This window comes from Equus caballus, chromosome 3, assembly GCF_041296265.1.
Source record: "Equus caballus isolate H_3958 breed thoroughbred chromosome 3, TB-T2T, whole genome shotgun sequence".
Lineage (NCBI taxonomy): Eukaryota > Metazoa > Chordata > Mammalia > Perissodactyla > Equidae > Equus > Equus caballus.
The window spans coordinates 28,859,550-28,871,058 of NC_091686.1; the positions used below are offsets into that span (position 1 = coordinate 28,859,550).

Below are 11,509 nucleotides of genomic sequence, written 5' to 3' on the forward strand. Positions count from 1 at the left end.
AACAATTTAGGGAAATAAGAACTCTGGAAGAAAATGATAGTATTTAAGATAGCTTAAGTTAGGTACCGTCTTTGATTAACAGAGTTATTTGCTTTTCTTATGGGAAAAAAAAATTTAGGGAAATAAGAACTCTGGAAGAAAATGATAGTATTTAAGATAGCTTAAGTTAGGTACCGTCTTGGAATTTAGACAAGGAATAGATCTATAGATGTGGGTAGTGAGCCTGAACAAGGGACTGTGGTTTATTGAGAATGTGATCTGGTCTAGGCTCTATGCTAATACAATACAAGATAATCCTGAGAGTTAACTGTTCTCTCTGTTTTAGAAATGAGTAGGGACTGGACCCGTGGCATAGTGGTTAAGTTCAGCATGCTCTGCTTTGGCGGCATGGGTTCCTGGGTTCGGAACCCAGGCACGGACCTATACCACTCATCAGCCATGTTGTGGCAGCAACCCAAAAAAAAGAGGAAGATTGGCAAGGGATGTTAGCTCAGGGCAAATCTTCCTTAGCTAAAAAAACAAAGAAATGAGTAAGCTGGCTCAGAGAGGTTAAATACCTTGTCCCTGGCCACACCCCTAGTCAGTGGTAGAAATGGCTTACAGGTCTTTCATACATGCTGTTTCCACCATTGCATTCTGCCTGAAGGGAGGAGATGAGAGGATGTGGGACAAACTGGGCCTTCAAGAAGGACGGTCATCCAAGAATGGATGTGGAGGATGGAATTGGAGGTGGGAAGAGTGTTAGGCTGAGTAGGGTAGGGTATGAAAAGGGAACAGAAAAAGATGTGGTTATAATTGTAGATTGGAGGCATAATGAGGAGTTGGGATTTTAGTATACATACCTTTTTTAAAAAATACCATTAGGTCGTACATACAAATAATTTTTTGGATTGTTGAATTTGTTATAACATTAGAAGAGGAAGGATTGTAAAAGGAGGGACCAGTGTGGAATACATGGAGGAATAGCTGACTGAATATGATATCATTGAATGATAAATTCTGTTCTTTAAAAATAAAACAAGAATAATTTATTTTCCCCTCTAAATGAGTGGGCACAGACTCAACAAGATCAACAGGTTCCTCTTGAGATTCAGTGGAAAAGCAAAGGGAGATAGTGTTAGCTACATGGTTATGAATTTCTCACTTCTCTGGGTACACACTGATGGTAGAGAAGGAGGTGGGCGTGTTCCAAAAGTAATGAATCCTTTCTCATCAGAACACCAGAGGACCAGAATATCTGCGTGCTGCTGTGGCAACAGCTGAGGCCTGAGCGCATGTCCAATTGTTTCCAGTCACCTGTAGAGAGGTCCGTCACCCCCTACCTTGCGTTAGGGCCAGCTGGGCGTAGCCAGACAAGAATTAAACTGGAGGTCATAGGTGTCTCACACCTAAGGTATGTGGGCTCATCAAGGGTAACAAGACAGAGCACATCAAGCTAAATTAACTCACTAATTATTTTAAAACTCCTGGCCAAAAAGTCAATCACATGCCTAATAACAAAGGATTGTTAGTTACATGAGTTAATATATATAAAGTGCTTAGAACAGTGCCTGACACAGTCGTGAAAGCTGTCAGTGCAGGCCACTATAAGGATTATTAAATTTCAGACATAGCATGGTGCCTGTATTCAAGCTGCTATATAAAAGTTGTGTTGACAAGTTTTAGCTACTTTAGGGGGTAATGTGATTGATGATGAGAGAAAGTCACAATGCTGTTTATCAGGAAGGCCTAGACCATAGTCAAAGGAGGTTTTTCCAGGGCTCACACTAATTCACTGGGGGTGGGCTCAAAGGGAAGGGAAGACCTAAGGATGATACCAAAATCTTGAGCCTGAGAAACTGTAAATATACCGCTTACAAATAGAGAAGCTGGCTTGAAGGGCAGAGATTTTAAGTTTAGAAGGAGAACTTTTAAAGGAATACATAGAAGATTTTTTAAATAACGTCGTTTGCTTTTTTGTTTTTTTGAAAAATTTTAACAGATTTATTGAGCTAAGGTTTACACACCATAAAATTTACCTGTTTTAAGTGAATGATTCAATTACTTTTTAGTAGATTTACATAGTTGTGCAGCCATCACCACAATCCAACTTTCGCATATTTTCATCACCCTAAACAGATCTCCTGTGCCTGTCTTAGTCACTCCTTGTTTCTTCTCCCAGCCTGTTCTATTGGGTTTTTGAAAATAATTATTTAAAGTAATTTTTCTTTTGCAGGATGGCATAGTAAATCCAACAATAAGAAAAGATTTGAAAACTGTACCGAAATTCTACTGTTGTCCAATTGAAGGATGCCCTAGAGGCCCTGACAGACCATTTTCTCAATTTTCTCTCGTAAAACAGGTATTTTACTTGTCTTAAGTATACTTCTCTGAGGATGAAATGAGGAAGTTATAACTTAATGTGCATTCTAATTACTTAACAAACGTAACTAGAGAATTGAACAGAAAGCTGCTTGTGAGGACAGCCAGCCAAGAGTCCCTCAGTTGGGCAAAAGTGAGTAGGGTGTCATACAATGGAAGGAGCCGCAGGGCTTGTTCTGGAGGGGAAGATGTCCAGAAGTGGATTCAGAGACAAAGAAAAGGAGACCCGTTCATCAAAGAATGAGAACATGTGTACTTCCAGATCTCAGGGCGAATCTGTATGCCTCCAAGGTCAGAGAGCAAAGGCACAAAGGAATTGTTCTCCCAGGGGAGCGGGGAAACTGCCTGAATTTGGGCAAGAAGAATTTCAGAAGCAGCTGCTTAAGGGGAGGGACTAGGGACAGAGGCGGCTCAGGACTGGAAGAAATTGGCAGCTTGAATCTTCCCTGAGGGTTTGCTGGAGGGTCCTGGACAGAGCATGGCAAACTGTTTTCTGCCTGCAGCAGATGGAAACCTGAATGGTGGGCGCGAGGGATTGTTTCCAGAACAGTCTCTTCACTTTCACAGAGTGAGAGTGATAGGGAGGAGAGGCCTGTGATCAACTACAATTTGCCTGCTTTTACATTCTTTTGATTTGGACTGCTATATTTTATCATGTAAAATCATTGTTAATTTGGTTATATTCATGGTTTTTTAAATGTTTTGAGCATTTGCAGTTTTTCGTTTTAGTCTCTTCTGTGTTCTTCCTAGCACTTTATGAAAATGCATGCTGAAAAGAAGCATAAATGTAGTAAGTGCAGCAATTCTTATGGCACTGAATGGGACTTGAAAAGGCACGCCGAGGATTGCGGCAAGACCTTCCAGTGCACGTGTGGCTGTCCCTATGCCAGCAGAACTGCCTTACAGTCCCACGTCTACCGAACTGGCCATGAGATCCCCGCAGAACACAGGTAAAGGGGAAGAAACGGTGGCCGAAAGGTCAACAGCTGTGGGGAGAGTTTCAAGTGGACCTGCCTGGAGTAATGGAGCAAAGATGTGATATGGAAGAAGGGAGCTTGCAGAAATGGCAGCAGCACTAGCAAGGGCTCGGCATCTCTTGACCCAATTGTTCTTCCCTATTCTTGCTCCTAACTCCTTTTGAGGGTCTCTTATTGTTCCCAACTGAAAATCTCAACTTCCAGCATTTTCTACTAGAGAGATATTAGATTGTTGAAGAGATAAGTTTTATCAGTGCAACTCTACTTCATTTTAAAGATGAAATTTATATTTGGAGTAATAACTTCCATTTAGAAATGATAACAGTTGCATTGTATAATCTGTTAGCTTCCTTATGCTTACAGATCTAAGTTGAGTTCTAGTACTTAGAGCTTTACCCAAAAGAAGGTATGCTTCCTCCTTCCCTGTTTGCATGTTTCTGAACTTCTACCTCCGTATAGTAGGCCCAGTTCTCGAAGAGTTAGGAAGAATGGATTTCTCTTCCCTGGGTTGAATCTGACCGCTACTGTAGATGTGGAAAATAGCATTTGTAAGTGAAGATACAGTGCCAGGGTTGAAGAAAGCTGCAGTTTAAAATTGCTTTTCTCTTTTTACTCTGTCATTGTTCTCAGGGATCCACCTAGTAAGAAAAGGAAAATGGAAAACTGTCTGCACAACCAGAAGTTGTCCAGTAAGACCCTTGAGTCCTTGAACAACCAACCAGCCCCGAGACCAGACGCTCAAGAACTAGAAACTTCAGAAATAAAGCTAGTCGCTTCCTTTGAAGACTCTTGCAGCTCTAATGCCAGAAAGCAGCCTCTTACAACACCTCCGAGATATCCTCAGAAGTTGCTTTTACCAAAGCCCAAAGTGGCTTTGATTAAACTCCCCATTATGCAGTTTTCTCCTCTGCCTGTCTTTGTGCCTACAGCCGACTCCTCGGGCCAGCCTGTGGTGTTCGGTGTCGATCATCAGGGCTCTGCCCCGGGTGCCGTGCACTTACTGCCCTTGTCAATAGGAACCCTGATCCTTGGCCTAGATTCAGAGGCTTGCTCTCTTAAGGAGAGCCTCCCTCTTTCAAAAATTGTGAATCCTGTTGGTGTTGAGCCAATTAGTATAGGTGTTCAAGTGAACTTGGGTAAAAGTCCGTCTGATCCTTTACAGGAACCAGGGAACACATGTCAAAAGAACAGCATTTCTTCAATCAATGTACAGACAGATCTATCTTATGCCACACAACACTTCATACCTTCTGCACAGTGGGCCAGCCCTGATTCCTCCGTATCGTCTTGTTCTCAAACTGATTTGACGTTTGGTTCTCAAGTTTCCCTTCCCATTAGTGTTCATACTCAAACATTTTTGCCCAATTCTAAAGTAACCTCATCTATAGCGGCTCAGACTGATGCATTTGTAGATGCCTGTTTCCAGTCAGGTGGGATCTCCAGAGAAACTCAAACCAGTGGAATGCAAAGTCCAGCAGATGAGCGAGTACAGATGGCCCAAGCTGTAATGTGTGGAGACATTTTTGAGAGCGTGCATTCCTCATACGGTGTTTCTACAGACAGTGTTGTAAGCGGCGGCTTAGCAGCAGAGACCGTAACTCACGGTTTGTTAGCGCAGAGCCAGCCTAAGACTCTAAATCAAGATAGTGAGAAATCCACACCAATTGTAAACTTCGGTGTGCAGAATAGTATGCTGCCTTCACAGAACATGACAGATAACCAGACCCAAACCATAGATTTATTAAGTGATTTAGAAAACATCTTGTCAAGTAATCTGCCTGGTCAAACACTGGACAACCGTAGTCTTTTGTCTGACACAAGTACTGGACCTGACACCCAGCTCCCGTCTGGCCCAACACAGAATCCTGCAATTGATTTTGATATTGAAGAGTTCTTTTCGGCCTCAAATATCCAGACTCAGACTGAAGAGAGTGAGCTTGGCACCATGGCCACTGAGCCAGTCTTGGAATCGCTGGACATAGAGACCCAAACTGACTTCTTGCTTGCAGACACCTCTGCCCAGTCCTACGGTTGTAGGGGGACTTCTAACTTCCTAGGCCTTGAAATGTTTGACACGCAGACACAGACAGACTTAAACTTCTTTTTAGACAGTAGCCCTCATCTGCCTCTGGGAAGTATTCTGAAACACTCCGGCTTTTCCATGAGTACTGATTCATCTGACACAGAGACCCAAACCGAAGGAATCTCCGCTGCTAAAAACATGCCTGCTCTGGAGAGCAAAGTTCAGTTGAACAGCACAGAAACACAGACCATGAGCTCTGGCTTTGAAGCCCTGGGGAGCTTGTTCTGCACCAGCAATGAAACTCAAACGGCAATGGACGACTTTCTTCTGGCCGATTTGGCCTGGAACACAATGGAATCTCAGTTCAGTTCTGTGGAAACCCAGACGTGTGCAGAACTACACACAGTCTCCAGCTTCTAACAACGGAGGCCACGTGTGGGATGGCGTTTACGATTTCCTTCTGGATTTAGAAACTGGAGAATGGGGACAACAGTATTAACTCTATTGAATGTAGTCTGTGACGCAGTTACTTCAATTCTTCGAGGTTCTTTGCCTTTTGTATGTGTAAACATGAAATTTGTGTATAAATGTGAGTGTATTATAAAATGTAAGATGTTGACCTGAAAATGATTGTTTTTGTGTTGCCGACGTTTGCCGTTTCACAGCTAGTCTTCTCATCTTAAAAAAAAAATGTATTTCACCTTTAAAACCCATCTAACTATTTATCTGAAGCCAAGCTTACCAGGTACTAGGGTACAAACTTTTCAAATCTTCAAAACATTTTAGTCAAAGTGTGACTTGCTTAACTTAAATTTGTACCTAAAATATTTTTGACAGTGCTTGTGAGAAATTCCTGTTTTCTGATAGTAGTATCTAGAGACTTCTGCTGCTGCACCATCAGATTGAAACACCAGTGCTTAGATGGTTTGAGACTCATGCTGCCTGCAGCTTCATCTGCTTTGACATCTCACTCTTTTCTGATTTGAAGACACAAAGGAAAACTACAGCCATCTTTAGCTTTTGAGACAGCTTTCATGTACTCATTGCCATTCCTTCTTTACATGAACTATTATTGATACCCATGTAAGTGTACAGTACCTTCCTCACAAGGCACATGTTGCTGTAAAATTACTGCTTAAAGAAGTAGTGGCAAGCGCTTAGCGTAAATAGCGATCCTTCTGGTCTAAATAAGAGTAAGTCCTCCCAACCATGGAAATGCTGGATTGTGGAATCATGCCTGTTAGCTCCTGCTGGAGGGAGCGTGCCCCCAAACGTCCCTCATGCTCTCTGCAGTAGGCCAGGGTGCAGCTCCAGAGCTGCTTCTCAAAGGACACCGACAGGCTGGATCTGAGTTTTGTCGCTCTCAATGTTAGAAAAAATAATGCAAAGAGAAAAGGACATTCCCCTCTAAATTTCACTGCTGTGCATAAGCTTGATAGGGCAAGAGTGCAATCAACAATTAAAGTGAATCTTCCCTCCATCCACCTCTCATCGTTTTCTTAAGGAAGGACATTGGTCTAGCAAGGGTATTTGTGCCTTGAGAGCAATTATAGAATAGATTCATGTAAAATAGGCTATTCTGCATTTTGTTGCTTTATTTATTTGTCTGTTTAGAGAGGCTGATACCAAACAGTCTTCTTCAAGGAAAACGAGGTGAAGACCAGTTGCTTCAATAATCAAGAACATCTGTGTTTTGAGATGGGCGTATGGTCAGGGTCCTTTTGGGGTTTTCTTTATTTAGGAGATCCTGAATTCTTGATTGTTGGCCAACTTTCAGGCAAGTAAAAATCAGTACAGCCTGTAAGTTTTCTAAGTTTACGAAAAGAAAAAAATGCTCTGTTCCTTCTGTGGCGCATGCTTGTGTTGCTGAAGACTAAATCCTCAAAATAAAATCTAAGGAGAGGACTAATAATTCATTAAAGTAAGCTGATGGTGTTGCTACTAATTCCTATCCCGTAGGAGCATTGCTGAGATGGGTAAATAACATATCCTGGGCAGATGAACTCAACCTGGTAGATGAACGTTTGCTTTGGTCACAGTTGCCTATGAATATGGGTTTCAAAACAAACATAAAGCCTTAACTTAGCATTTCATTGTTTTAGAATTGTCACTGCCTTAATGTTCAAACATCTATTCAAGTCCTCCTAGTAAAGGAGAAATGCATGTCTGTTTATGTTTTTTGTAAATATAAATGCAGTGATCTGCGGCTTTAAAAACAATTGTTTCTGTGGCCATGTTTGTTAATCCAGCCAATAGAGTTATTTACAGAAAAATGGAGCATGTAATAGTTCCTCATTTACAAGAAAGAACTGTTCCCCCCAAACCTTAGTTATCTGAATTGTTCTAAGATATTTGTAAAAACTGAAATTCAGTGATTAAAGAGAAGTGAGAATTCTACTTTTTTGTGTGAATTCTTCAACATACTCATAATGTGACTTATTTTGTTTCCTTAACTTTTCACAAACGCGTCATCTTCTGAAAGTCGCACAGTGCCTGGTTATTTTCATTATTGTTTTATCTTTGTTCATAAAATATGCTGACAGTTTTTCTAATAGAAAATGAAAAGACACTCCATTACCAAAGTTTCTATTTTGATGTGAAGTTTTTATTTTGATAAAAACTCTACACCTTAGGATTTAAGTTTTTGGAAAATTTATTTAAAGGAAATTACTCTAATTCATGCATTTGCCAAATGTTACCATTTTATAATAGGCCTTTTATCTTTGTAAATAATGTGGTTCTGGTTTAAGAGCAAAAATAAGAGTGTTAGAGTATGAGTCATTCTTTGCTCAGTCACTAACTTGCAGGAAAGCCAAATCTGTGTGTTTCTGATTCCCTTGCCATAAAAGGGAAAATTACAGTAGAAAAATTTTGTAGACTTACCTGAAAGATGCTGAGTAAGGTTTGAAGCTACTTTTGATTAGGGGAAAATGTATCATTGTCAGTCTAGTTGTGACGTTGTTTTAGTAATAGTGGCAAATAACAGGGTGATGTTTTCATGGAATCCTTTCCAGCCTCAATTTTAGAATATTTATCTCAATTCCAGTCCAAACCTGCTCATCAAAGTCTGCTATCTAATATTGACTCTGAAGAGCACTTACTATCTGGTATGTTTAAAGCAATGCTTCTCCAGCTCGTCCTTGGAAGGCTCTTAAAGAGAAGGAGCAACATGTAACTTTGGGGGATGTAACTTTAGGGATCAAGGCTTTGAAATCTCACGAATCATGCACTTTTATTTTCCTTCTATCTCACAACTTGTGTGTGTTCTCATCTGAAGGGTGTTAAAGTGCCACTGATTAAATTTGACACTAGGAGAGGATAGTTAATCTTTTGGCTTCATACTCACTCCCAACATCTAAAAGACTGTTAAATGACATGAATTTTAATCTAGTTTCTTCAGCAAGATGCTGGCTAATATGATGTTCTTATGGCCAAAAAGAGTTGACTCAATACCCTTGTTCTGCAGTGTTCAAATCCAAAGAGTTCTCTCGGTTGTGTGAACCGTATTGATTAGCAGATACACTGATCGCTTAGTTTACATATCGAGAGAGCGGGCTAAAGAGCAGATAGAGAGGATTCGCGCGTTGTCAGTGTTTTAAACGTTAACAAATGTGGGCACTAAGTCATTTAAAAATAGACATGTTTGAAAGAAGCAATTGCCCAAATTGTAGATGAATAAAAGCATTGTCTATAATGCTTGAACTGAAAGAGTACCAATATCCATTCAGTTCTTTCAACAAACTTCAGAAAAAACTAAATTTTATAGTGCCTTACTAATAAATAACAAACACATTTGTAACTTTGTTCTAAATCCACAAATTCAAAAATAGCGAAGGTTGGCGTAGGAGAAACTTACTGCGTAAGGCCCCTCCATTAACTTTTGGTACTTTACTCTCAAGCAAGTTAATCTTACAGGACATAAGGCTGCAAAAAAGATACAACAAAATTAAGACAAGTGATACTCTTTTTTTAGTTTATCAGTGAAACAGTCAAATATTTCAGAAAATGAAAACATTTTGGAAAACTTGTATCCCCGTGGTGACGTTCTTATTCTCAAAAGTGCCTATGTTACCTCAATGTGAACGGAAAAAAAATTGGGGGCCCAATGGAGTGAGCACATTGGCATGGTATGTTTCAGTAAAACCTTGTTCCAAGCTTGGCGTCTCCTCACTGCTTCTGCTTGTAGCTTACTCTTTGCTTTCTGGTGATCCATGCTTTTTCCATGTCCTGGGTGAAATATTTGGTTTTGTGATTGCATCTCAAACATGCTGCTGCTTAGGACTCGGGGTTTAGCCTGGGCATCGGGAGCACAGCGTTGAATCCGTCCTGGCTCCACTGTCCCAGGTAGCCTGGCAGATGGTGGGAGAGTGTTCCCTGTGGTCCCAGGGCTGCCCTTGTGTGCCCTTGGTCAGACACAAGAGCCCCAGTGTTTCTTCCCCACCTTGCTTCTCAGGAGCCCCTACTAGTGTCAAGGTTACACTGGACCCAAGCCCAGACACCCCGAAAAGCCCTAGATAGGAGGCCTCCAGTCATGCAGCTCTGCCTGCTTGGTCAACGAGGGGCTCCCACAGAGAGGGGCTGGGGCTCCTGGGGGCCCTCTGGGTCCTGAAGCTCCGGAACTGAGAGGGAGGGAGAGTGAAGGCAAATGTGATTCTGGGTTCAAATCATTTTATCGCATGGTCTTTGAAGTACAGGTAAATTTCACAATGAGGGGCAAAGTCCAGAATATAAAGAATAAAGCTAAAATTAGGGCAAGTCTCCCTGAATAGCCGAAGTCCTACATACTTGTCCAAATGTAGCCAGGCCCTATTCTGACAGAGCCTTCCCCTTTCCCTTCAGGAGTGCTACCTCTCCTGTCTCTGAGGTCTCCCTCCAGTGTCTCCCTTGCCTCCCCCAGACCCTCAGCAGCATCCCCTGGCCTCAGCCCAGCACGAGCCCTGTGTCGGGTGCTGCCACAGTTCCACTTGGTGATTTTTTAGGGTTTCAAGAACAATAGGAGTTTGGAAAGTTTTACTAATGAGACATCCAAAAATAACAGAATGAGGGATGAAACACAGAGTCCTCCATGCTTGGTTTGACGAGGACTAGAGGAACTCAAACCGAATTGAGAGCATCATCTTGCGGTAGGAAGAGGGCCGATGGCACCTACATTACGACATGCTTAGCTCCTTTCAACGGCAGGATTTCCCCTGAAAGTCTTGTCAGGGACCTAGAACCTAATGAGGACTGTATTCTAGTAACGTTCAGCCTTCGTCTGGACTTGAACGCAAGGACCAGTTTGGATGTCCTGATTTAATCTGAGTGGACATTGGAACAAGGCCTAGAGTGACTTTATCCGCCAAGAAACAAGCTAAACCTGGGCTAATGCAAATAAGATCCCAGAGCAACTTTATTTATTAGTTGGCACTTGACTAATTATTTAGACAAAGAGATGCCGAACGCAAAACATTCTTACCTATTCACAGAGGAACCCTCTGGTCAATATTTTGCTGGCCAAATTAATTATTTGCTCAAGAAGAAGGATACTTTAAATTTGGACCCTTCCTTTGTTCAAACTTTGTACTCTCCTCTTAATTCTAAATTATTCTATGTTTACCTCCAAATCTATAGAATTTATAACCCTTATCTCGACAAAAGAGTTTTTCTTAAGAAAAATATATTCTATTGTATCTTAAGATTTTATTTTTTTCCTTTTTATCCCCAAAGCTCCCCGGTACATAGTTGTATATTCTTAGTTGTGGGTCCTTTTAGTTGTGGCATGTGGGATGCCGCCTCAGCATGGCTCGATGAGTGGTGCCATGTCTGCACCCAGGATTCAAACCGGCGAAACACTGGGCCGCCTGCAGTGGGGTGTGCGAACTTAACCACTCGGCCACGAGGCCGGCCTCTATTCTATTGTATCTTAGATCAGTGTATTCAAACTGCCTCAAGATCTCACAAGGTAAGTACATCTGGGCTGAGCGGGTGGGGCTCGGTCCCTCCCTCACACTGCTCAGTGCCCTCCCTCCCAATTAAACACTTTGACTGCTTTATATATCGAGCTGCTTCTTATTCTGCTGCTTATAAAAGAGGGCTTGAAAAACCACTGGCTTAGGTGCGCAGGCTGCCAGAGCTGCAGGGTCCTCAGACAGTACCAGGTCCTACTCCC

The 11,509-nt window shown here is 41.8% G+C and overlaps 1 protein-coding gene across 3 annotated transcripts in view; it reads left to right on the forward strand.

The window, feature by feature from the left end:
* Window positions 1–11,509, forward strand: part of ATMIN (ATM interactor) — a 28,690-nt gene that overhangs the window by 6,984 nt on the left and 10,197 nt on the right. The window contains exons 2-5 of one of the 3 annotated variants that reach the window (XM_023637370.2): window positions 1,217–1,393; window positions 2,216–2,341; window positions 3,112–3,311; window positions 3,969–7,758. The exons of 1 other annotated variant lie outside the window; for it this stretch is intronic. In XM_023637370.2, the coding sequence (XP_023493138.2) occupies window positions 1,217–1,270 (54 nt within the window). In that variant the 3' untranslated portion in view covers window positions 1,271–1,393; window positions 2,216–2,341; window positions 3,112–3,311; window positions 3,969–7,758. Of the gene's footprint in view, window positions 1–1,216; window positions 1,394–2,215; window positions 2,342–3,111; window positions 3,312–3,968; window positions 7,759–11,509 lie in introns of those variants that run through there. One more of the 3 variants, XM_023637367.2, reaches the window with a different exon arrangement.